General features: G+C 49.3%; 1 protein-coding gene across 6 annotated transcripts; it reads right to left on the bottom strand.

Moving 5' to 3' along the window:
- Positions 1–1,025: 1,025 nt before the first annotated feature.
- Sept4 (septin 4) lies at positions 1,026–26,095 on the bottom strand. 6 transcript variants are annotated; one of them, XM_005394009.1, is made up of 15 exons: positions 26,038–26,082; positions 24,447–24,641; positions 23,747–23,791; positions 22,535–22,542; positions 7,886–8,182; positions 7,014–7,107; positions 6,490–6,576; positions 5,883–6,006; positions 2,729–2,863; positions 2,498–2,615; positions 2,307–2,408; positions 2,023–2,119; positions 1,763–1,925; positions 1,497–1,596; positions 1,026–1,241 (listed from the first exon to the last, which is right to left on the bottom strand). In XM_005394009.1, exons 2-15 carry the CDS (start codon positions 24,616–24,618, stop codon positions 1,182–1,184), a joined length of 1,602 nt encoding a protein of 533 aa, XP_005394066.1. In that variant the 5' UTR covers positions 24,619–24,641; positions 26,038–26,082; the 3' UTR covers positions 1,026–1,181. The 6 variants fall into 6 exon arrangements, with proteins under 6 accessions (XP_005394066.1, XP_005394064.1, XP_005394065.1 ...); XM_005394007.2 differs by having other exon boundaries at positions 24,447–26,095; XM_005394008.2 differs by lacking the exon at positions 23,747–23,791 and having other exon boundaries at positions 24,447–26,095.
- Between the last annotated feature and the right edge of the window lie 495 nt (positions 26,096–26,590).

Genomic DNA, 26,590 nt, shown 5'->3' with positions numbered 1-26,590 from the left:
CGGCGGCGCTGGGGTTTGCCCTTTCCTGTTTTGGCAGGTTCCTCCATTTTATTCTGTTAGTAAAGGAAACTGGCGTCCTTCATGACCTGCGCTGTACCTCCAGTCTTGAGTAAAGCTCTCCCCCGAGGGAAAAAAACCTGGATCTGCGACTGCTGCTAGCCAGCTACGCCTTTCTAGTCTGTGTGTGTGTTGGGGGGGCGGGGGGAAACAGGACTCTTGCAAGGACCTAGCTAGCAGAGCAGACGACAAGACGGAAAGTGGCCGCCAGAGGTCGCCATGGCCCCGAGACTTCACCAACCTGACAGATTAAGAGCGCAGTTCATTCAGATTCTCAAGGGATAGCCTAGGTCCAGAATGGACCTGAGCGATTTAATACCAGGCCCCTGCGCTTAAGTGTCCTGGAGTATATTTGTTTATAGAGCACTGGAACTGTTGTACAATTAGTAAGTTTCAGGAACACAAGAATTTTGCCTACTTTAACTCCAGAGGCCAGAACAATGTCTGCAACTTAGCTAAAGCTTAATATTTAAAAACAACTCCACCATGACAATGATTGTGCTTTTATTCACTTCCAGCACTTACTGTAATATTTGGAGACTATAAGGCCTTCACCATTTGTTCAGTGCTCTATCTATAGCAGGCTTCCCACAGTGCACAGGTTAATTCTGCATATTCCTTTTCCCAGATCAGGCGACATAGGAAGTTAGGTTGCATGCAGGTAACACCTCATATTTTCCCAGGAGCTGCTATCAAATTCAGAAGTTCTACAGAATTGAAGGTACTGTGTGAAAGGCCCAGGTGCTAAATAACGGAAGCAGAATAGATATAGACATTAAGATGGACAGTCCAGGCAGTATTCTAAGCAGAGACTGAACCCTCTCACGGGAGAGGGACATTTCCCCCTCTCCCTTGCCTACTAAAAGCCAGGAATGGCAGCATCTCACCTCAGCCTTTCAAACTGAGTCCTCGGATGTTGTTCTCCAGGAGGTGCTAAGTATACAGACAGGGACACCAGAAGCCACCTATAGATTTATTAAACTTTATTTCCTCTGAGTCTCTGGGGTGTCAGCAGGGATGTAAGGCGAAGTGGCAGTAGCTTCAGGGGCCTGAGCAGAGCTGGTGCAGTATGGGGCTGGCGTGGACAGGAAGAAGAGATTTAAATATCCAGAAGTGAAAGCCAATTAGTGGGTCTCCTTCATCTGCCTTTGGATTTTGTGTAGCATCTCCTGCATCCGCCGCAGCTGGAATAGGCACATGCATCAAAATGGGGCCTTCTGGAGAATCCTCTGGTATTCGGGGAGAAGTGTCCCCAAACTCTAACCCCTCGAGTCAGGCTTTTGGTAGCCCTGGGGTATGATGGAGACTGGGTAGAATCACAAACTCACATCCCAGATACGCTTCAGAACCAGGAATCTTCCTATTCCCAAACCAACAGATACTGAGGTTTATGAAGAGAGGGCCACCCAGGCTATCAACCCCTACCACACTGTTCTCACCTCCTCATCTTTCTCTCGGATTAGCTTCTCAGTTTCTGGATCTGTCCCTAGCGGGACAGCAGGTATGGGGAAGTCAGTACCACTCTCTCGAGTCAGTTTGCTGAGAGGAAGGGGAAAGGAGGGTTGGTAAGGCTAGGAGGACCCCAGCACCAGCTTGGGCTGAACATAGGCCCTATAGAAGAACAAAAAACAAAGGAAGGGCTTGGTCTTCCCCAAGGCTGTGCTTGGGGTTGTCCCTGCCAGCTTTGTCTGGCTTCTGGTCATACTTGCGATTCCGTTCCTTCACCACCAGGCGGGTCATGCTCTGGATGCACTGTGCCCGGTAGTTCTCATAATGTGTCTCCCGCGTCACATCCTTAAGGTCCTGCATGTGGGTACGCACCAGCATTGTCCTCAGCTTCACAAAGTCGCAGTGCCCTGGGTTTTCCACTGCACAGCAAGGCTAGGGGTCAGCCAGGGGGATGGGGAGGGAAGAGCCCCTAAGGGCAAGGAGACACCCTCCCTGGCCACAAACTCAATGCTTTACCTTCTACGATGCCCCAAGGGTAAAGTCGGCCCCGAACTCGCCGCCCTCTGGCCTCTACCACAGTGTTGCTGCCAATTACTGCAAATGGGATGCTTTCCTGAAAAAAGTTAGGGGTGCCTGTTAGCACCCCTTGTTCTCACCTGTTCCTTTCCACCTTTTCTCCGCTTCACTCTAGGAGGCCAGGGTCCTCTCCCACCCCAAAAGCCTGTCCTTATGTGGAATTCTGCTCCCCTCTTCTGCCCAGAAGAAATCAGATGGGAAGGGATGCCCTGGAGTGGCCCCACCTTTAGGGCTTGGTCCTGTAATTTGAAGTCCTCATCCTCATCAGAGTCACAATCTGGAAACTGATAGATCTTGATTCCAAAGTGCTCAATATCCTCCCGGATCTGGCAAACAGATGAGGAGCCCACAGTTCTGGAAATTTCATCCTTTCTAGAAGCCCACCTGCTCCCCTCTCCCCACCAGCTTCCCTCACTTTGCGTTTCTTGAGGTCCACTTCAGGACGTGTCAGTGTGTCCGCTTTAGCCAAGATAGGCACGATGTTGACCCGCTGATGCAGGGCCTTCATGAATTCAACATCCAGTGGCCGGAGCCTGGAGAACAGGAATCTGTGACCACCTGCTAGTGGCAGCCCTGCCCCTGGTGCTCTTGGCCTGTTCCCTTGGTAGCACCCGGTGGTGCCAGGAGCCTCAGACTGGGACCATACCCGTGGCCGAAAGGTGAGATGAAGTACAGGCAGCAGTGCACCCTGTTATCTTGGATGTTCTTGCGGTTCAGGCCACTCTCATCTCGGAAATACTGCTCAAACTGCTGGTCGATGTATTCTGCCACAGGCTTCCAGCTGGGGCAGAGACAGACAAGCAGAGAAGCTATGGGTATGGGGGCTGGCTAGTGAGCTCTGGGACTGCAGAAAAAGAACCCTTGCCCTGAGCAGTGTTTTCAAAACACCGTTATTCCTTCGTTTGCGTTACTACACTTGCAGGTAAATAACTGCCTGAGACGGGTGGATTTCACGCGTCCTGATAGAAAACCAGAGTGAGTACACAGGCATCATACTATTTTGATGAGAAAAAACATGCCCACGTGACCAAAAAAAAAAAAAAAAAAACCCAAGAAAGAATAGTCAGGTAGCTATGAGTGAACACCAATTAGAAGCCAGGGAAGTCAGGTTCCCTGACCCCAAGTCAGGTTCACAGTCTAGCTTCAGACTTTGCTCATGTAGTTTCCCACCCTTTCTCCACCTCTCCAAACCTATTCTATCCTTCAAGTCCCTATCTAAGAACTAGGTCTTCTATGAAGGCTCTTTCAACTACATCACTACACACTACTCTCCCCTTCTCTTCACCACACAGCTGTATGTGAACACACACATACACACACGCGCGCGCGCGCACACACACACATACACACAGAGTCCAACACAAATTATTTCCATCACCTTTGGATTCCATATACTAGTGGTCTCATAAGATTATAAGGGAGCTGAAAAATTGCTGTTGTAACATCACAGCACCGATGCATCATGTTTATGGTGTTCTGGTGTGAACAAATCTGTGCTGTGAGTCATATAAAAGTATAGCACATACAAAATAGGTACAGTACATAGTATTTGATGATGACAAAATGATCGTGTTTCTGTTTTATGTATTTACCATACCTTTTACAATTATTTTAGTGTATGACTTCTACTAAAAAAAATTTTATGTTTATAATTCTTTTTGAGACAGGGTCTTGCTACGTTGCCCAGGCTAGACTTGAACTCCTGGGGTCAAGTGATCCTCCTGTCCCAGCCTTCTGTGTATGTAGCTGGGACTACAGACATGTGTCACTGCACATGTCAGTTACAGTGCCTCTTTATAAATGAAAAGGTTACACTGAGGGCAGCTAAAAGAGTTGTTCCAGACCACTTGCTTAGTAAAATCTCTATCCACCTCAGTTCCTGGCTTTCTAACTCTTAGTTAGGTGGGCCTGCCCTTACATAGTCCTGATGAATATGCATGTTAAAGAACCGCCCACACTAGGCCATATGCCTTTCAGAGAAAGAGATCATTCATACTTGTTCTGTATTACTTAAAATGTCCAACACAGGCTGGACCCCTAGTATGTGCTCCATAAATTCCTGCTGGTTGACTAAATGAGTATATATGGAGGTATACCATAAACCATGACATAGAATTGTTATTAAGGAACTACTGAAATGAAATCATTATTGAAATCACTATTATTATGAAGGGTAAAAGGAAGTAAGTAGATTAAAGGAGAAAGTAGTACTTGCTACAAGAAGAATCAGCATGGTTTGAAACAGTTTCAGAGCAAGCTCCATGTTGAGACATACTGCAAGAATGGGAAGGATGTAGATGATGATGATGATGTTGATGACATGGAGATCACCTTAACCCATCAGGAATACAGATGGAGACCATGAGACTATATACCATGAACTAGCTCACTGCTATGGAAGAATGAAGAAATGGCCCTCCCCACAGGGTTCAGACTATGAAGTTGAAGATGAACCAGTTAGCTGTGCTAAGTCACATGCTGTAATGATAAAGCATGTGATGGGGATTCAGAGCCCAGAAAGGTCTCTAAAGGGCTGGCTAGGTCTGTGAGGCAATTATTCAGGGTCAGCTCAAGAGGTAAATGACTTGTGCGGTCACCTAGGGCCCTGTACTCAAAAGGGCCCATGATTAATGTTATCTACTACCGTCTTGAAATGCTTGATAATTTTGAACAAGGGGCCCACAGATGATGTTTCTGGCCTTGCAATTACCATCATTAAGATTCATGAACATAAGTAGCCTTTTTTACAGTTTTCAATATGCAGGCATCATTGCGGGTGATTTTCAAATCAACTGGGTAAGGTGTTAATGGCTATTTTCTTCTTTAAATAGAAGAAACAGGATTGTAGCCATTTGTTCAAGATCACACAATTACTAAACAAGATTTGAACTCAGTCCAGAGCTCTGGACTTCATCACAGGCACTTCCCTTCTCTCCTGTCTTTCTCATCTATTATCTTCATCTACTTACTCTCATCTAACCATTACCTAAGCATCTCTCCCATTCATAAAAATAAATAAAAATAAAGACAGGGATGAGGGAGTGTGTGTGTGCATGTATGCCAAAACCACCTTTTCTTTTGGCAGGGAACCTAGAGGATATCTGGAGTTTAAATCAAGTTCCACCATGTTTTTCTGTTTGCCTCTTCTTTCTTCCCCTCACCCCTCCCTCCACGTTCCTCCATCACCCCTTTAACAAGACTTATTTATGGTATCTAAAATGTTGCTGGTAAAAAGGAAGGAGGGAGACTGAGGTTTACTGAGCAACAACTACGTGTCAGGCCCTAGGCCATATGTTTTTACATATATTTGCTGTTTGAAATTTTTCTTTCTTCAGCTGGGGACATAGCTCAGTGGCATAAGTGTCTGCCTGGCAAGTGCAAGGTTCTCAGTTCAATTCCCAGTACCAAAAAAAAAAAAAAAAATCCGTAAGATTTTTCTTTCTTATATTGTGTTCTACCCTCATTATTAAATTGGTTTGTTTGTTGTTTTTTTTTTTGGTTTTTGGTTTTTCTCTGGTACCAGGAACCGAACTCACGACCTTGCGCTTGCCAGGCAGGCGCTTTGCCGCTGAGCTAAATCCCCAGCCCCCCTCATTATTAAATTGGAAGGAATATTAGAAACCATCTATTCCATCTTTCCTCTCACTTTAAAGAAGAGGAAATAGCTGTCCAGTAAGGAGAATGACAAAATGCTTCCTCCTGACAGGTATGGTTATGTCCATGCCTACGCATATCCTTGCATATGCATGGAACGGGTAGTTGAGTCAGGGGCAGTTGGAGTTGTGCTTGATCAGACATACCACTCTGTGTTGTTGAGTGCATCCCCAAAACCTGGTGTGTCCACAATGGTGAGCCGCAGCCTTACACCTTTTTCTTCTATATCCACGGCATGTTTAGTGATCTCCACAGTTTGCATGATCCGTTCTGGAGAAGGGGGAAACTGAGGCGAGGGCAAGGGCAGGGACCTGCCCAGTCAGGACAAACTGCCCACCCCACAGCTCTGCTGCCCAGACTGCCTCATCCACACCCACCCTCCCTGCTGCCTATCCGCAGGCTGCCTGCAGGCCTGTTCTCTGGGAACCAGCAAGGAGCACATTTCCCAACACAGGAAATGCCAGCGGCTGTTGGCTCTGGCCCCAGCCTCTTCTCTGCTCCTGGCTTTTTGCTTGGATTCCTGGAATCCTTTGGGAGTCAGAGATTCATTCAGAGACCAGCATTCTGGTCCCTGCCCTGCTTCAGCACCCAAATCTTTAGGGAACTGACCATGGGCTGCCAGAGAGAAATACAAGCTATGGTCTCCAGCATGCTGAGAGGGCCCCAGTGCTCCTGACTCGTGACTGGGTTTGTGAATTTAACTTCCCAAGACAGTGCTTCCTGCCTGTCTCCATGCTCCTCTCCTTTCCTTACCTTCAGCATTCAGGAGTTTCCGGTCCCGGTAGAGATCAGTGAGGAAGAGGCTATTCACAAGAGTGGATTTACCCAGCCCAGACTCTCCTGACAGAACAGAAGGCAGAGGCACCAAATCAGAAGGTAAGATCTATAGGTCTGTGGGAACTGCTTATCAACTGGGACTAGACTAACCAAACATAGCATTTTTACAGCTGGAAAGAAGCAGTGAGATCAGCTTATCCAGCATCCTCATTTGAATGAAGCCAACAACAAGAAATCATCCAAAGTTACATGGAAATGGAAAATACTGTACTAGAAACTGCTTGTTTTGCACCTCTCCCTGCTGACCCCATATACACATTTTTGGCCATCAAAGGCTTCTGGCTATTTTGCAAAAAAAGGCACAGCCATCTGCTGCTTATTTATTCCTTATGCATGGCTCTTTCACACACACACACACACACACACACACACACACACACACACACCCCTCAACCCCACCTAAAATACCCTTTGCCCAACCCAGCCCTGCCCCCTTCTACCTGCCACCATGAGGGTAAAGTCAAAGCCTTTCTTCACAGACTTCCGGTGCACTTGGTTGGGGAGGGTTGCAAAGCCCACATATTCCTTGTCATCCTAGTGGACAGGAAAATAGAAGCATTAGGGTAAGAGGCAGCACCAGTCTTATTTTCTCTTCTACGTCTTTGCCCCAGGCTTAAAGAAAAAGTGCTGGACTCCTTGGAATTCTAAGGCCACCAACTGGGCCTTTTGCCCCTGCAGGACATTGCCAATTCCTGGTGCCCTCAGAGGCAAGATACCACAGAGCTGGGACTAATACAGGGCAGAGAGAAGCCTCAGGTGTACACACACACAAACACACACCACACACCCCCAAGGTTCCACACACACTACACCCCCAAGGTTCCACAGAGCTAGGGCTAATACAGGGCAGAGAGAAGCCTCAGGTGTACACACACACAAACACACACCACACACCCCCAAGGTTCCACACACACACTACACCCCCCAAGGTTCCACAGAGCTAGGGCTAATACAGGGCAGAGAGAGGCCTCGGGTGTACACACACACAAACACACATCACACACCCCCAAGGTTACACACACACACACACACACACACACTACACCCCCAAGGTTCCACAGAGCTAGGGCTAATACAGGGCAGAGAGAAGCCTCGGGTGTACACACACACAAACACACACACACACACACACACATACACACACACACACACACTACACCCCCAAGGTTCCACAGAGCTAGGGCTAATACAGGGCAGAGAGAAGCCTCCGGTGTACACACACACACAACACCCCCCCAAGGTTCTCTCTGCTCCCTCCCTGGGTCTTCCTGCACCCACCCACTGAAGGCAAAGGCAGGGCTAGAATCTCTACCTCAGAGGAATCATAGGGATCGAGCTTGCCCCATGGGCTGCGGGGCCGGGTAGAGGGGCTGAGAGGGGTGGGGGCGCAGAAGTACTGCTGGATGTCAGAGGCCTGGGGCCACGAGGGGGGTCTGAGCTCCAGGTCATCTTCATAGAGGTCAGGGGCCTGGGGCCTTGACTCCGGGATTTGGGGCCTGGACATCCTGGTCTTGGCCTCCGGTGGGCGGCAGCTTTCACTTCCTGGAAAATCCTTCATGAACTTGCTCAGCTCTGCATCATCCGTGGTGTCCTCTAGGAAAGGCTTGATCTGGGGTTGAGGGAGGTGAAGTAGGTGGGAAGTGCCAGGGAGGGAGTCAGAAAGGAAGGACAAGGAAGAAGGCAGAAGGCAGGAGAAGGTGAGGAGAGACAAGCACTTGTGGTTAGAAAGGAAAGACACTGCAGCCATGCCAGCAGAGGTGTTCACCATAGTCCCCTATCACCAGCTCACAAGCCTCCTCAGCAAGAGACGGGGAAGGACCCCAGCATCCAAGATCCCCAAGCCATGCTTCCAGTTCCAGTCCCTCTCAGCATGGTGACTTTGAGGCTGCCCTTCCTGGGAGGCTGGCCAAGCCAGGAGCAAGGGACTACCCCACAGGCCAGGAAGTCAGACTGAGTAAGAGGGAACAGATAGAGGCCTTAGACCTGAGAGTGTGCGTCAGGACTCAAGGGAAAGTACAGAAAGTCAGAACGGGGCAGGCAGGTAAAGAGCTGCCAGGGGGTTCTGTGCCTCTGTCACTGCTGGTCAATGAGCTGGGGACCCAAATGCAGATTCTACTGCAGGTGCCCACTCTCCAGGGTTTGCTGCCTGGAGCTCAGTCCTGCTGACCCTACTGTTACTCCAGACACTGCACCACACCAGAATAATTAATCATGAAATCTCCTGGACCCCAGGAGGAAACAGCAAGCCTACTAGTGGATTCTGAGTATGGAGGGAGACAGTTGGAGGGACCAAGTGAGAGAGGATAGGAGGCCATTGTTAGAGCTCGGAAGGGCTGAAGGATGGCTGGACCCCCATTGCTGCTGACAGCCCCTAACTGTGAGAGACCAATAACAGGAAGCATTCTTAGTTGGCCCCTTACCCACTCTGCCTGGAGTCAGCAGTGCAGAAAGGGATCTGGCCTAATCCATGACCCACCCCAGGCTGGGGGGTGATGTGGTATGCAGAAAATAGCCTGGCTCCTCTGTGGAAGCCTGTAGCCCATCCCCAGCCTAGAAGGTGGGCCCATTTCCCTCTACTCTCACTCTCAGCTCTAGACCCTACGGCTTCCCCTCTCCTTTGGGGGCAGTATCCTTTACGGGGTGCCTGGCAGTGCTGGGCTCAGCTCTGCCTCACAACATCCACGTGCCACCCCAGACAATAGACAAGGGCTGGCTACAGAGGCTGACTCACCCTCTGGGGGTTGGCCAAGCCAGTGGGGGGTACCCTAGACCACTGTGGAGTCCCAGCCGAAGTGGGTGAGATAAGATGGCCAGAGTCTTCCTACATGCCCAGTTTTACAAAGGGAAGAAATGAAAGAAGCCGACATGAACACTGCTGGGTTTATGTCTGAGGAAAGAAATTGAAAAAGGAAGGGCTAGAGCCAGGCAAGGTGGTGCACACCAGTAATCCCACCACTCCAGGAAGCTGAGGAAGGAGGATCCCAAGTTCAAGCCTAGCCTGGGCAATTTAGCAAATTAGTTGAGACCATGTCAAAAATGAAAAACTTTTTGAGCCAAGCATGGTGGCACACACCTGTAATCCCAGCAGTTTGGAGGCTGAGGCAAGAGGACGGTGACAAGTTCAAAATCAACCTGGCCTACACAGTGAGTTCAAGGCCAGCCTAAACTACATAGCAAGACCCTGTCTCAGAAAACCAACTAAACAAACACTGAAAAGCTCTTTTAAAAAGAGCTGGGACGGTAGGGGCTGGGGATTTAGCTCAGCGGCAAAAGCGCCTGCCTGAAAAGAGCTGGGACGGGCTGGGGATTTAGCTCAGCGGCACAGCACCTGCCTGGCAAGCACAAGGTCATGAGTTCAATTCCCAGTACCGGAAAAAAAACCAAAACCAAAAAAAAAAAAAAAAAAAAAAGGAGCTGGGGATATAGGATAGCTAGACCCTAGGTTCAATCCCCAGTACCAAATGGGGAAAGAGGGTAGGTAGAAAGGGAAAAGTTCCCTAAAAACTACTTCTAGACTGCCATCTTTCAAGTCCTCACACCTGTTTGACAGCCATACCCTGCAGGGCTTGCCTATACAAAACAGAGGAAAAGAGGCCATTTAGCCTGCAAGTGGAACCCCCACATGGAACCTGGTGGCCAGAAGCTATCCTAAGAGAGGCCTGACCTAACAGGCGTTTCTCATACAGGAGATCTGTGAGATAACCATACACCCAGTTTATGCTTGTTGGCCTAGCATAATGATTAATTGTTCCCCCTTTCACTCTCAAAAGTGTCCCAGCTTGGACAATTAATTATACAGCAACAGAGAAGGGATGGGCTGAGGAGCAGCAGTGGGGAATTCCAGGAAATCCTGCCTTTCCGTACAATCCCATAGTGACCCAGTAATTGGTCTGGGGGTTTGGCTAGGAGTGGGAGAAAGGAATGTGCTCTGCCCAGGGGCATTAAGCAGAGGGGCAGCAGGGGAAGGAGAGGGAAAGGTTGTGATGGAGATCCCTAGCCTCCACAATTTTCCAGAAGAGCTACCAGGAACCCAGCACCCCTCAATTGTGCATCAGCGTGGAGGAAGCCAAGGGGCTCTACACGAGGAGTCAAGACACGGGGTCCTCACCTCCTGTCTGTTGTTGTCCTCCCACTCCCCCAGCTCTGCCAGTGACCAAGTCATTTTCGGACTTTGAGCCCCAATCCCAGTTAAGGCAGAAGAAGGCAGGTCATTGGGGCCTATGAACAGATCTCCACCCATCTCCCAGAGCAGCACCTTACCCCAGCTTTAGTCCCATCCTCAGGGACAGAATGGCCTTGCCATCCCAGTGAATGGTCCATGCCCCAAGCTTCAGATTCCCTGTCAGCAAGCTCTAGGTCTAATTTTATCTCCCAAGCAAAGTTCCTCACACACAGAAACAGCCTTGTCTTGATGTTCCTGTTGTCTTCTGGTTTCCTGGCTTGCTCTTTTCCCTTTTTCTTTTGACCTCCCTCTATCTCTGGCAGGGGCCAAAAAAGCCTGTGGAATGTCCTTCCCCACCCCTTCTCCTCCTCCCCTTCCCTTGGCTCCCACCCTCCAAGGACAGCTCAGCTGCAGCAGGATCACTCCGTTCCTCTGCAGTCCCCTCCTCCTCTGATTGGCTGCCCCATGGTGCCTGCCCTCTGCCTAACCCAGTGGGCACAGCACCAACCTCCCAAGTCTGTCTGCAGCACAGGCTCCTGATCCACTTGGTTTCTTCTGTTAACCCCCAAGGACACTAAGGCCCGCCTAAGGTCTATGAACTGTCCCCCAAGGTGACCTGGCCCATCAGCACAAGGGGACAGCCACATAGGAGACCTGTTCCCAAAAGATTCCAACTTTCTGATCTCTTTCACTTTATTATCAAGCAGTGCTGAAGCAGAGTGGGATGTCCAGTAATCCCAGGAAAAGGTTTGATAGGGATGGCCCTTTTCTCCCAAGAGAAACTGTTGGTCCCATGGTTTTCAGAAATCTGCTGCTAGATTTCTCTGCAGGGAACTCCAGATGTAGAGAGGTCTTAGCTCCAGGGACTCCTGCTATCCTAGGATACCTGACCTCAGATTCGTAGGGACCTGGATCAGTTCCATCATCCCATCATTTCCAAAGAGTAAATGAGGGACCTGCTCACACCTGGTTTCTGAGGGGCATGGGTTCACAATAACAGCAGCCTAGCATTAGAGGCTTCAGAGCTGCCACTTAGGTGGGAGACAAATGAAGGGTCTGGCTGGGAATGTCCAGATGGAACACTATTAGGTGTGAGGAAGCCAGTGTTTCTGGCTGGGCCAGCAACACTCTTGGTGAGTCTGAGTAGTGTCTTCATTTCAGAACCTTAATGTCCAACCTTGAATGGCCTTTCTTTGCCTACCCCCAGAGGTTGGGGAAAGAAAACACTTCTAGATGAGATACCTCAAACTGCTTTGAACCTTAGAGAAAGTGCATCTCAGATCATAGGATAGTAATAAATGTTGACCTGTCATTATTTTCACATATAAATCTAAACCCCCTAGAACTCCTGGGCTGGGAAGGTCTCCCCACTGAATTTCAAAGCAGCTAGGACACTGTCCTCCCTTTGATAATAAGAAGACTCTCACAGAGGAGTCTGCTCTACAGGAACCAGTCAGCCTAAGGACTTGGCTGGCTTGAGGACAGGGATTTGAGGCTGGAGACTGGTGGTGGTGGGGTGTCTTTAATTAACAAAGAACAGGGTGGCCTGGGCCAAACTGAAAGCACCAAGACCTCAGCTGAACTGAACTTTGTGTGTGGCAGAAAAAGTCCCTCTCATCCCTGCTGGGCTTGGCACCAGGAATAATCAGTGCTTCCCCAGGCATCTAGCCCTGGGACAATAAGCCTGTCCACCCCCCATGTGAGAAGGAGGAAGGGGATAGGGATAAGGACAGTCAACACTTGGCTTCTCCCAGGATCCTCCTCTGGGGAGTTACAGGGTCATTAAGACTTCCTGGCCAAGACTTGGGCCTCTGCCTGGACACAGCTTGAGAGACAAGAACCCAAAAGGGTGGCCTTTCTAGACCTAAAAGCTTCTCATTCCACAGGGTCCAGGGAGCTCCTTTCTGGTGGCTACCCATAGCTGACATCCTGCCCCACAGGCTGGCTACTGACCCCGTACTGCTGTAAACAGCTTGTGCCTCCCAAGAAGAGGGCACAGGCTGGGGGGGAGGGGGGAGTGTCGTTTCCGACTGGGAGGAGAGGATGGTGTGTGGCCTGGAGGCCCTGACACGCATACATTGTGTTTGTGGCAGGCTCTGGCAACCACAGCAAGAGAAAAGCTGGCATCCTCACAGCCAAGCATTAAAACTTCCTACCTTGATGCCTCCAGGGAGGCTGGCTGGTGTTACTGCTTCTCTTCCCACCACAGGCAGGTGGCAGGAATGAGTCCCCCCCGCCAACCCCCACACTGCAGAGGGACTTTGTGGGGGGGGGTAGGTGCAGCAGGAGGAAGCTTCCCCATGGTTCTGTCCCAAGGGCCAAAAGATACTCTCATCTGGTAGAACGATGGCTGCGAGTCTGTCTCCCTCTCTAGGGGTCCCTTTGAGAAAGATCTAGGGAGTGCCCCATGCCAGGCTGTGGGAAAGACCCAGAGTCTCGACGTCCCTTTTAGGTAGACAGGCAGTGTTTGTGGGTCTCCTCTGTTTTCCAGAGGAAGTTGGTGCTAGTCTCTGTGCAGAGTGTACGCGGATGACGAAGAGTCATCCAGGTAACAGCTAGCCGACTAGGGCAAGGGTGGAGACCCTGACCAGGCTCATCTCTGACGTGCCCTTCCCAGCGCAAGCTCAACCCTGCCGGCGGGCACCTCCCACAACATAGACCCACCCCTTCCTCCAAGATCGTGGGTAGCATCCCTGGGGTCGGCCGCTTGGCAGCTACTCGGCTTAGAGGGAGAAACTTGCAAGCAGCGACGCAGCGCCACCCGCCAGCAATGCCTGCCTGAACCCGGAGCCGGGGACAGCGTCTCCCGAGGATTCCCCTCGGAGCCCCTCAGGAACGGAGGGCCCTGCGACGCCCGGCCCTGCCCCGAGCCCGCCCGCCTTACCATGGCTGCAGCCCCGGCCGGGCCGGCTCCGCCTAGACAGCGCCCGAGCAACCGCAGCTAGAGCTGCGCGATGCCCTAGCTGCACCGCCGGCCCCCACCCGCCTCTGAGTGCGGACCTCTAGGGGCGGGGCCTGGCGCCGGCTGGGGCGGGGCGAGCTGTGCATTGGGCGGGGCCTGTACCTCGGCTGCGGCGGGTGTAGTTGCTAGTCCGGCGAAGGGCGCCCGACAACCCCTGAAGAGCAGCGCAGGACTGGGCTTCCCCTTCCCGGGGTTCCAGAGACCTGGCTCTTCCTTACTCAGCTCTTGCACTGAGGGGGCTTGAGCCAGTGCCCAAAGGAAAAGGAACAGCCCACCTGCATTCCCAGAAGATGCCTTTGTAAGGGGAGGATGCGTTGACCGACAAAAAACATTAAGTTACTCCAGAGATTCAGCAAGCTTTTAGGGAAGTGAGGCTGACTGGTTACTTATTGTCCATACCCCCACCACACTTTCAGACATTCTCCACCTCCACTCAACCTGTGAAAAAGACACAGGTTAGCAGCAGGTTCCCTTTTTGCAGGACTCCAGATTAAAGATTAAAGAGGATTTGCTGCATAAATTATACAGGGATCATCTGCTGGAAGGGTAGGCGAGGCTGAGTGATTTTAATGGGTCTGGGAAGCCTTACCTGGAGCTCAGGAAGTGGGGAGGGACTCTCCAGAGGCCAGCCCAGGACTCATCCACGCCTGGCTGGGTCATTTTTCTCTGACAAAGCAGGTGAGACTGTGGGACAGATGCCTCCGTAGTTTTAGAAGCATTAGGAGCTCAGAAAGTTCACAGCACATCTCTGGGAAGATAGATGCTTGGGGGTGGGGAGCTAGTGAGGGATTTCTTAAGCTAAGTAGGGTCTGAACTTCTCAGGCTCCTGGAAGTTTCTGGAACTATGCCCATCTCTGGCCCCTAGAAGCCTTCCCCTAAGGGCAGGCTGTCTGGTCTCTGGACAAAACTGAGCCCCAGAGCATGGTTCTCTCTAAGGATAGAAGTGCCAGACATCTGCTACCCTATTCCCTTTAATCTGTAAACTATTGACCATACTGTGGACCCATCAGAACTCTGCCAGAGGAAAAGAGGATCTTGAGTTCAGGCTCAGAAAAACACAGGGCTGCTACTGGAGATATAACTGGACATTTGACAGTGGTGGACTGGGGGCTGAAGGAGTGTTGTTGTTTAAGGACAGCAGGGGCAAATATTCATGAGCAAGCAGGCTGAGGGAAAAATTTTCTACTTGGGTGACCTTGGACAACTCATGTCATCTCTAAGGCTCTGTTTTCGCCTCTGAAAATGAGGGGAGTTAAATTAGATTATTTCTAAGTTTTCTTAAAGTTTCTGGCATTCTAAAATGTAGATGCGGTTTGGGGATATAGCTCAACGGCACAGTGTCAGCCTGGCAAGCACAAGGTCCTGAGTTCAATTCCTGGTACCAAAAAAAAAAAGAAAAAGTAGATGCAGTGAGGTATGCTTTACGCTTTGGAGGAAGACAAAGAGATCAAGGCAGCAGCTGGAGATGCTAAAGAAAAGTTGGGCCATAAAGACACCCAGGAGAAAGCCCTAGAGGCATAAAATGTGGTCCTGAAGCTTGGCTCCAAGGACAGGGAATTCCTGGAAACACAAAGTTTCCCAGCAATGGTCAGGGGTTGACCAGGTAAAAGGAAGCAGTACTCACGAAAAAGACTTAAAAGAGAAAAACCAAAGGCTACCGCAAGTTTGTAGAAGCAGCAGCTGCCACGGTCATCAGACTCTAAAGTCAGATTTGGATTACACAAAGCCCTACTAGTTCCAAGCCCTAGGCCACTAGTACTCAGGCATACACTCCCCTAAGAATGCTTCTTGGGTGCTTCTGGGAGGCAGTCTTGTGGCCTCCTATCAGAGGAAACTTGTGTCAAAGAAGGTAGGCCCCACTGCAAAGCCTTGTTTTCCTCTACTCTAATACCCACCCCCCACTTCCAAGTGTGGACAGAGAAACATCTCAAAAGGCAACTTAATGCCTAGCATTTTGAAAGCTGGGTTCAGTCCTCAGCTCTGAGAGGAAAACAAAAAAACAAAAAACAAAAGCAAGCAGCTCAGCTAGCTTACCCTCAGCTGTGACCAGAATCCCAGCTCTTCTCCAACACCTGCTTCTCAGGCTCCAGAGGCTATGTGTGTCCTGAGCAAATTGGGGCCAACTTTCCTTGAGAGAAGAGAACCCTGAGGCCATGGAACTCAGCTCCAAGAAAAGAATCAAGCAGTCTTGATGGCCCACAGTTCCTTTCTAACCCTGAAGCACAGGCCTAACATAAGGCATGCTGGATCAAATAAAAGCTGAGGACAAGATGACTCATTCCTCTTGCATAGGCCCTGAATGCTAGCCCTGCATCATTTAAAGGGTTCTGAAAGAACTTGGTTTTAGCATAAGTTCCCATGAATTACTATGCATATCTCAATGTCTTCAAACCCACAGGCCTTTCTGGGCCTCTTTTTCCCTCAGTGAAGGAGCCTGGACTCCCCTACCTCCAGTTCTCTCATTCTGCACTGACGGAGACAGGGTCCCATACCTGGTCAGAAGCAGAGCGAGATACAGCAGCCCTTGCATAAGTCACTGATGACTGAATGTTCTTTTCCACCTCCACCTGGCAGGTGGCCTGGCCAACTCTGCCTCAGCACCATTCAGTTCTTGAAGTTCTGGATCTCCCTTGAAATTCAGCATCCCACAGGCATTGATGTCCCTGATAGAGTACGATTCCCCAAGGTACTGCTAGGGTAGCGAGCCAAGTGCCTAGGGACTGGACACTTAGCTTGGCACAGAGGATCACTCCTCTGAAAAGTGTAATTCAGCAACCACGGCTTGAGCCTGCTGTCCTCATTCCTCTACTTAGGTCAGACCAACATGGTCTGTAGGGAAAACCTCCTGGCCTCCACCATTGGGTCCTTCCTGCCCACGCACTGGTGAAGGTTGTGTGGCACAGAGGCTAAGCAAGAAGACTGTACTTGGGCCAAGGCAGGCCCCAGGTTCAAAGCCAAGAATAAAGGACAATTATTACAAAGAAATCAGGATTTCAGATCTGCAAAGGCTATGACTAGCAAAGACTACTTTTTCCTCTCAGTAGCTGTTTCCCTTAGGTGATGCAAGGACCAATTGTACCTCCCTTCCCCTAGAAGTGGATGAGTCACTGGCAATGACAGCCCTGGTGGGGCCAATGGGCCATCACTGGTTTGTGTCTTTCAAGGAAACCTCAGTCAGTTTGTCCCACAGGATTTGTGCAACTGCAGGAAACCAAAGCACCTTAAGCCTACTCCTTCCTCGACTGCTGCCCACTGTCCCACATTCCTGGAGCAGACATAAGATGTTGGTGGCAAGGTTGGGAAGCATTGTTTCCTGGCACCTGATGAACTACTGCAGAAAGGGGCATTCTAGAGCCAACAGGGTGCTAGAGAGCAACTTCTCACACCTCCTCCGAGGGAGGACAGGGCCACAGGAGCTCCTCCCTTGGAAGGGACTTGCGTACCTCCTCATGTGACTGACTACCCATCAAATGCCTGGTTCTCTTCAAGAACCCCTCTGCCTTCCTAGCCTCTGTCTGAATACCTCTCATGCCAAAATTTCACTGACTGTAACAACTGCCCGGCAACCTCAGCAACCTCAGCACCTGAGTTATGAAGGTCTTCACCATACTGAGCCAAAATCTGTCTCTCCCTGCCTTCTACCCTCCAAGACTTCCCATGCTAGAAGCCATGCTGACTCATTTCACTGGACTTTGCTTTGTCCTTGGAGGTCCACACCCTTTCATATGATCCAGCTATATACTTTTCTCTCCCAAATTAACCACAAGCCCTTCAAGGGCAGGAGAATGTCTTCTATTTTAACCTCTGCTCTTCAGTTCAGGGAACATGTGAGCATGTGATGTGATTTCTGCCTGCATGACTAGGCCCATGCCCCCAAGAGCTGGCTGATCAATATGGAGTGACTAAAAGAACACATTGATTAGTTTTCCACTCTGATTGTAGAGCACAGACAAGCCTTGAGGCTCTGGCCTTCACTGATCTATCACTCGCCCTTAATTAATTCTAACTGCTTTAAGCTCATGTTTACCTCGCTGTCTCAAAATTAACATGCGAAGACACTGAAACTACTCCCACTGAAAGCTTTTCCTTCACAATTCCTGATACTGCTAAAATATTGAGGTCATTTTCCAGGAAGACATGGCTACAGAAAAAGAATATATCTATACCACATGGTTAAATCCCTAGGATAAGATGCTCCTTAAACTGCTCCCAGCTTTGATGAACAAGCTGAGCTGAGTTTCTTTATCTGTGGAATAGGGGAAAAGAAGTCCACCTCATAGGTTGCTACACAGATTCACTAACACAAAATGGTACAATCACTAAAATTAATGGTAGTTATTATCACTGCTAATGAGAAAATTATCAACACCAAAGCAACCACTGCCAACTGTGACTATTTCAAATGCCTTCCTTCCAAAGGAGTAGGAGTGTGCATGTGTGTGTAATGGGTGGAGACAGACGGTCTACCAGAAGAGACTACCAGAGCAATGCCTTAGACCACAGTGACACTGGAATGACCATCCTGCTGCCACCTGTGGAGTCAGCTCTTCTAACTGGTCACCACTCCATCTCTAGAAAGCAGGTCTTGATTTCTCAGACCTACTGACCCAAATTCCTGAAAACAGCCACTAGGGAGACCCCCTTGGAGCTAGATGACTTTACCTGAGGTGGATGCGCCTAAGAAGACTTGCCGGCCCCGTCCTTCTATCCAGTCTCAGAGCCTGCGCTGCTCTCATGAACTGCCTCACATTCTGTTCCCCTCCTCCAGGCCTTCATTCAGCCCCCAAGGTGCAGCTGTCTCTCGCTGCTGCTCTCACAGCAGCTGAGCCAAAGGCAGCTGCGCAGAGGAGGGTGAAGAGACATGGCCATTTCTGCCATGCAGGCCAGCCTTCTTCTAGCTGAGCAGCTGTCAGGGTGGCTTCTGGGTTACAGATTGTCCTCCTGACCCAAGTATGCCCCTGCCTAATCTACCCAGACCTACTGTTCTTCCTCTTACTTGGAAGACCTACCATTTCAAACACCCACCAGAGTACTCTGACAGAAAGATATGTTTGAGAAGGATTCCAGTCAGGGAACCAAGTCATTTCTGAAAATACATCAGGAAGTCCAACGTGAATGTGGCAAGTTCTTCACTTGTGTGGGATCATTCTGGGCAGAACAACAACAAAAAACACTAAGGGAGTCTGGTCTCAGTTCTGCCATCAAGACCAAGAGGAAGGCATCATATTTTCCTGTCTCTCCTTCACAGGCCAAAAAAGTAACCTTCCCAGGTCTCATCGTGAAAACAGGAAGTCACCTCCACCCAGTGGAGTCAACCTCCAGGAGTTCTTGCTAGAGCAGAGCATACCTCATCTTGCTCTGTATGACTGTCTCAGTTTGCAAAGGGCTGAAGGAGGTTCTTGTTACACAAGAATTTCAGTGCTAAACCTTTATGAATTAGTCAACCTCACTTGTCCCTATATTAGCAAGTCATGGCTAGAGGTCACCAGCCTTCCATCCTGCTCTGAAATTGGCTGCCCGTCATAGCTTTCCATGAACAAAGGACCCCTTGACAGGATATGATGCCTGCTTCCTAAGAAGCTATGTAGTGGGAGCCAAGCTGCTATGAAAAACCCCCTGAGGTGCCCTGCCCCATTTTCAGTTGCTCTGCTCCGTTTCAGCAACTCTCTTTCATGGCTGCATTTCAGAAATTCCCTTCCCCTTTCATAGCATGGTGGTGCACACCTATAATCCTAGTATTCGGAAGGCTGAGGCAGGAGGATCACAGGTTCGAGGCCAGCCTGGGCTACATAATGAGTACAAGGCCAGCCTGGCCTACATAGCAAAACCCTGTCCCGAAAAATACAAACAGTGCTCCCTTCAGCACTAAAACTGGAACCACACGGAGAGCATCAGCACGGCCCCTGCACAAGAATGACACACAAACCCATGAAGCATTCTATATTAAAAAATACAAACAGTCAAATGAACAAAAGACAATTCCCTTTCCTCTCAACTTTGAGCCTCTGTGCAAAGCAAGAGGAATGGGAGAAGCAGGAAAGACAGTTTCCAGGATTCCTTTCAGACAGGCCACATCCTAGGATCCTGTCATCATCCAGGAATGCAGAGACTCCTCAGGTTCCTCAGAGGCTATGAGTTTCCTTTGGTAGACGAAGTGCCCTTCAGCAAAAAGGTCCCTCAGTTTAGGAACCAAAAGAAGGCTGACAGACCTATCCCTCAGGAGTCAAATGACATGTTACACTAATGACACGGGTCTGCCTCAGGTATATTGAGACAGCCTCTTCTGGTTCCTGACCTGTTTTCCAGAGTTGCTTTCTTGCATAATTGATAGATATAGCAAGGAGGAAACTACTTGGTTATCTGACAGCTTGAGAAGTCACATCCACAGTGAGTCATCAGGTATCTTGAAGACACAGGATATTGGGGCTAGCATAGCCCCTCTTGTCAAAAACTGCTTATTTTCAGGAACTCCCCAGGGAGAGAAGCAAGTCCCTGCTGACCCAACAAAACACCAAAACAAAGCCAACATCATCAGGCGTGCTTTTCCTCAGTCTACTACAACCTTCTCTGGGGAGACTCTGGCCCCTAGTGTCCTAATTCTGGGGTGAGAATCATCTGTCTCTCTTACTCCTTAGAAAATAGGGCCTTGCTGGACATGGTGTCACACACCTGTAATCCCAGCACTTGGGAGGCTGAGGCAGGAGGATTGCCAGCTCAAGGCCAGCCTAGGCTACATAACTGAGTTCAAGGCCAGCTTGTACTACACAGTGAGACCAGGTCTCAAAAAAAGAAAGAAAGAAGAGAAAATAAGGCCTTGAGGGGTCATTTGGAAGAGACAAAGAGAAATATGGGCTGAATCAAGTACCACCCCCAGCTGTGGACCCAGAGGAGCTTGTGAAGCTTCTTCCATAAGCCAAGTGCTGGGGCTATACCACCAGAGAATTCCTACTGGGCATGAAATCTGAAATAGTCAACCATTCCCAGGTCAGAGGAACCCAAGACCTGGAACACCAGCACCACAGTCTCCAGCTTGGGGGCTCATGCAGCCTGGGGACAGGCTGGGGAAAGCCTAACTTGCTTATATTCTACGGGGAGGCTACCTGACCTACCTTCAAGTCACCCTATCTCCAGAGAGCCAGAGAAGACCAGCAGCCCAGCTGCCTGGGAGCCTTTTCTTCCCAGCTTCTGGGGAAAGCTCGGCTTCTGAACGGAGCTGGAGAGCTGTAATTATCCAGACAGGATAAGAGCTATTTTGGGAAGGAGCTGTCTTGCTGCCAAGGCTTTTGACTTCCTAAACTAAAACAAGATGCAAAGAAAAAGGGGGTGAGAGTGGGGATGAACAGGGAGGAGCCTGCTCAGTCAAAAAAACATCATATCTTGAATGAAGAGAAATAGCACACATTCCAAGAGGTACAAACTTGTATTAAGTGGTGAGCAAGAGGCCAGACGTTAAGATCTCCCGGTGCCTAGACCTACTAACTCTTGCTGACTCCCTTTTTTTCTAAGACCCTCCAAGAGTACTTAGTCTATTCTGTTTCACTGTGTGTGTGTGTGTGTGTGTGTGTGTGTGTGTTGTTTTGAGACAGGGTCTTACTATGTAGTTCAGGCTGGCCTTGAATTCACTTTGTAGCCCAGCCTGGTCTCAAACTCACAATGATCCTCCTGCCTCAGCCTCCCGAGTGCTGGGACTAAAGGCATGTGCCACCACTCTCAGCTGTTGCTTGACATTTGAACACAGAGTACTGCATAAGGTTGTTTAAATGTCTCCTGGGCATGACTTATCTCCTGACCCAGGTGGTCAATTTCTCAAAGCCAAAGAGTGTATGTGTTGTGAAGTTCCTCCAAAAGCTCCTAGCACAGTGCTAGGTATCTGAATAACAATTATCTATGGAAAGGAGGAAGGAAGAGGAGAGAGGACGGAAGGAAGGAAGGGAGGGAGGGAGGGAGGGGAATGTTTTTCATGGGTGATGGAAGGAAGGGAGGGAAGGAGAGGAATGTTTTTCATGGGTGATAATCTCTAAAAGTGGCAGCTCCCACCTATAGCTAAGGTCAGGGCCTTGGGCTGGATAAGAACTCATAGCAGCTCAGGGGGCGGCAGGCACATTCCTGGACACCACCCCTTCAGCTGTTCTGTTATGCGAGCTCAGGCTGTGCTCCCCAGCCCCCATTTGGTTGCCATCTGTGGTCAACTGCTGTTCATCCTGGGCCAGTCAGCCTGTGGATGAGACCCATTAGAGGCCACTACTAGGTTTTGGGGAAGACAGGGATATGGTAAGATAAAGAACAAAAGCAGGAAAAGCTTTGACCATCTTACCAAACATAGGTCAAGAAGAGAAAGTACTTATGGGAACTAAAAATGCACTGTAAAATCAGGACACTGCCAAATTTAGGACACGGACCTGCTAAAAGCAGAGCCCACCTATTCCTTTCCAAACTGAGGACCCAAATAGTGTATAACCCAGAAAAGCAACCCCTTTCTGGAGTGTCCCAGGCAAGAGAGGGGAGAGTCCGGTGGAGACTAATCCAACCCATGGCTGCCCAGTCTTTTAGGAAGACATTTATCACCTTCCGAAAGATCTCTAATCTTTCTCTCCAGAGCTGCAGATAGTTCATATGGCACCTTTGTGCAAATCTCCCTTGGAGGGAGCCCAGCACAAGCAATATACACAGCTTAGCAAGCGGGACTCAGGTGTCCTTGTGGAGTGCACAGTGTCGGTAAGCACAGGAAGCCGCCGTGTCTCCCCTCATACCCGCTTCCGTCAGAGGATAGGAGTGGGACTTGGACAAGGGGCAGGAGCACCGAAAACCTGGAAATACCCTCCCAGGAGCGTTCTTACCTCCTCATCTGTGGAAACAGAGTAGAAGCCAGGCATTCCCACGGGACAGCAAATGGAATTCAGAAAACGCCAACAGGAAGAGAAAAAGAGAATTTTACTGAAGATGCCCAGTGGAACTTGGCATTAGCTGGCCCAAATCCCTTCCTAGTAACAATTATCGTTTACTGAGTGCCTCTATTGCCAGGTATCATGCTAAGTGCTTTCCATGTAATAGCCTGGTTAATCTTCAAAATAACCTAAGAGGAATCCATTTTCACATCTAATATGGGGAAACTGGGGCTTGGCGCAGTAAAATAACTTACCCAAGGTCATGGTCAGGAAACAGTGGGCCCAGGGTTCAAACCCAGTAAAACAATTTCTGAACCCACACTTTATTACACACCTATTTTAGGGAGCTTGGCTTCCTCTTCTCTGCTTTTTGTTATCCATGGTTTAGAGGGCTCATTCTGGTTGGGACTGGATTACCTTCCAAGAGCTCTCTTCTACCCAGGAACTTCTTCATCCAGAGCTCAAACCTCTGACGTTCATAGCACAACTCAGGCCGCAATCCTCAAATCAAAAACTCCCTGCTGCCAAGATGCACTCTATGTAATCTAGTCCTCACCTTCCCCTGCTACCAGACAGTTCAAGAGTAACAATGAGACAAGAGGGTCACGCAAGATTGAGGACACTTCTCTTAAGGATTCTAGAGTTGGCTTCAAGAACCACTGATGGCCTCAAGGGGACAGCCCAGACATTCCTGAGCAGAACCCATTAAATACACTCAAGATACAGGGTGGGGGCTTGAGCAGGGCTCTGAGGAACCAAAGAGACACATAAAAAGAGAACCCCAACCTGAATTAGTGTGGACTCATCCCTGAGCAAGACTATGAAAAGGATAGTTTGCTTAGTTTGTTTGTTTTGTTTTGCTTAACACATGACAGGTAACACCCACTAACCTGAAATAACAATGAGAATTTAAATCGCCCTTCACTCTGGAAGTGGTATCTCATTCAAAGGAAACGCTTTTTAAAAATTTCAAATTCCCAAATGGACAGCTCTAATGGTGGAAGTTGGGGCAAGAGGAAAACTTCCTCTGCTCCCTCAGGCCAAAGCTCCAGCACATATTCACCTAAAATCCCAGGTCTATAATAGAACCATGGAGGCCACCCTCTGACTATCCTGCTACTTCCCAGGGCCCACAATGGACCCACAGGAGAGAAAAGCACAGACCTTTTAGCCACCAGATGATTCGATTTTGCATTTCCTCAGAGACATCTAAAAGTAACAGAGAGACTGTTGCTTTTTTCTGTCAAATGACAGCTCTCCCCTCAATACACACTGCTCATGTCTCCCTTTCTAGCTTATGTCTCTACCCAAAGGTACACTCAGCCCTTGATCTTCTCCAAGAACCTCCTCCCACTTATGATCAAATATCACGTTCCCACTCCCCGTCTTCCTTTTTCCACCCTTCCTCTGTGCCGCTCTTAACACTTTTCCCCTCCCGGAATCCCAAATCCCTGATCATCTATGCCCCACCTATTCCACTTTGATGCCAGAACATTTCCCTGAGATCCTTATCCTTTGTAACAGCCCTTACTAGCCCTCACCCCTGCTCAGTTCTTCATCTCCTTTCTCAGGAATCAGCTTTGGACCCTGCAAACCACTGTCTACTACATTTCATTGAAAAGTTAAGCAGCATTGCCTGGAAGAGTCAATGCCTGATGCCTGTCACAGGTATCATCATGGCTGTCATTAGCTTGGAGCTCAGAGAAGCTGGCAAGGAAGGCATAGAACACTGGGCTCAAGGGTACGAGTGGCTGTGGCACTGGCAGAAGAGCAGCCCTGAGGCTGAAGAGGGGGCCTTTCCTGCCCACCCCAATGTCCCATCTCACTAAACCAGGGCTGCACCTGGGCAGTCTTCTTAACATACCCAGGAAGAAAGCATTAAACCTTTGACTGAGTTGTTTGCCGGTGTGCTTGAGGTCGGGTAGCACTTCCCTCAACGGTAACTGGCTTGAAGACTCCTTCGGTGATGATAGTTGTGGTGGGCTTGGCTTCTCGCTCTGGAATATCAGGTCCTCACAGAAAGGAACTGAGTCCATTTCATAAAGAGGCTCTGAAATGTCTAGAGGAAGGGGGAACTTAGGCTCAAAATCGGATGTTGTTGGCCAGCTTTGGGGCATTTCAACTTGAGGATTGAGTAAGGCCCACCATGAGGAGTCAGGACCATACTTAGGTAAGGATCGAGGGGGTAAGGGCCGAGGAGTCAGTTCCAGTTCTGCATGAATGGAGCGCTCTCGGAAGGGTTCTGGATACCCAACTGCAGGTCCTGGGGACGTGTAGTTAGTTTCTGCAGGTCTTTGGATTTGCTGCTTATGAGTGGACTCTGGAATGGCATACGTAAGAGATTTTCCAGGGCTCTCAGACACTGCTCGAGCTGTAGCACGAAGAGTTGACTGCACTGACTGTCCTGGTGAGGACCTGGTGACCCTGCGGCTGACTTCATTGTCTCGGACTAAGGACTTCACACTGGGCTGCACATCTGGTGATACTAAGACCCTTGAGGAGGGCTTGGTCTCAGTGTAGACAGAATGTTTGTAGAGAGACTCAGGTTCTGAGTATATAGGAGGAACTTGATGTCCACCATCTAAATCTCTAAGGACAGAGAGTTTAAGGGATGATGCCAATTTCATATTCCTATGCAAGGCTTTAGGTTCTGGAGGAATTGAGGTTTGAGGATACACCTGTGACTCTTGGCCGGGACTCCTTCTGTGAGCTGCCCTGTGAGTGCTGCCACGCTCTGGGCTGGTGGGAGTCCTTGGAGATCTAACCCCACCAGTCAAAATCTTTCCAATGGGCTCAGTTTGCACTGCTTCATCCTTTGGGTAAGATGAAATCCTACGAGGAACTCTGACCCCTTGGGGGTTCTGGACCTTGGAAGGTGAGTCTTCTTGTAAGTTTCGTGATACTAAGTTATTCTTCTCATCTATGAAACTCAAGCGGCGGGAAGACTTGGCATCTGGGGTGAATGAGGTGCAACAGCTAACCTCACGCCCTGGCTTGATCTCACACACTCTTCGACTTGCTCCCTCTTTGACATTCCGATGTGCGCTTACAGGATGGGGAGGTGCTGTCTGAACTTGCTGGCTCTTTGGCTGACAGGGAACTCGTGGTCGAGTCTCAGTTCCCCGAGGGGCGTATGTTGAATAGAGGCTGGGCCCTGAGTGAGGGGACGGAGCGTAAGGAGAGTATGATGCTGAGTAGGAAGTGCTGGGAGGTACAGCTTCAACTCTTTGGGGGCAAGAAGGGCTCTGACAGATGTCAGCACTTCGCTGGCTTGTGGTAAAATTGTACCTGTGTCCCCGCTGGGAGGTGGAGCTAGTAAACTCAGGCTCTCTGTGTGCTACCTTGGACCCAGATTTATTTGTCTTAAGTATCTGAAAGATTGTGCCCTTCTGTGTAGATGCCATATTTTACCAGCTAGCTTGTCTTCAAGATTTTACTGAAGCCTTATTATTTACCCTCATTTTTAAAAGCTGCTGTTCTTGGGCTCCCATCAAACTGGCTGTTGTTCTAAGAGTCCCCTTAGCTACTTCTCTGTCTGATGATGTCATAAAGGAAGGAGTTTCCTATTAAACATGCTCTCATGCAGCCACAATTCTTCAGGGAAACCCAAGCAATACCCAAGAGGAAACTGAATTTATCTTTGGACTTGAGACTATCAAGCCTTTGGCCAAGTTCTAAACAAATTTGGGATTTCCTCATATAAAGAAGGCCTCAGACCCTTCCTTACTCTCCCCATGTAGTAGCAGGATTCTCAGGGACTCATCCAGAGAAGTCTACCAGAAAAATCCTTTAAAAGCCAGGCTATTGAAGGTTATCATACCATGTCAGCACCAGATTTAATAAGTCACTTTGTACTGTACAAAATTGTCCCAATTTTGTTTGAAACTGCACTGTATACAAGTAAAAAAAATAGAGCACCAAAATTGTTTAGTTTTCTTAGGCGGTTTAAATGACTGTGGGTAAAAAATCTAGATTGCTAAGATCATAAATTCTCAAGTTCTTGGTCTA

This window comes from Chinchilla lanigera, unplaced genomic scaffold (assembly GCF_000276665.1).
Source record: "Chinchilla lanigera isolate Chin_1 unplaced genomic scaffold, ChiLan1.0 scaffold00050, whole genome shotgun sequence".
In the NCBI taxonomy this organism is placed as follows: domain Eukaryota; kingdom Metazoa; phylum Chordata; class Mammalia; order Rodentia; family Chinchillidae; genus Chinchilla; species Chinchilla lanigera.
This window is presented reverse-complemented; position numbering and strand designations above follow the sequence as displayed.

Excerpts from the sequence above, each read along its gene's own strand:
- Sept4 (XM_005394007.2), bottom strand. The coding sequence starts at position 25,986 with ATGGCATCTACACAGAAGGGCACAATCTTTCAGATACTTAAGACAAAT. Across the intron at positions 2,616-2,728 it reads ATCTCACCTTTCGGCCACGG|GCTCCGGCCACTGGATGTTG; the intron begins GTATGGTCCCAG and ends CCTGTTCTCCAG. Across the intron at positions 1,242-1,496 it reads TCCGAGAGAAAGATGAGGAG|CTGCGGCGGATGCAGGAGAT; the intron begins GTGAGAACAGTG and ends TGCCTATTCCAG.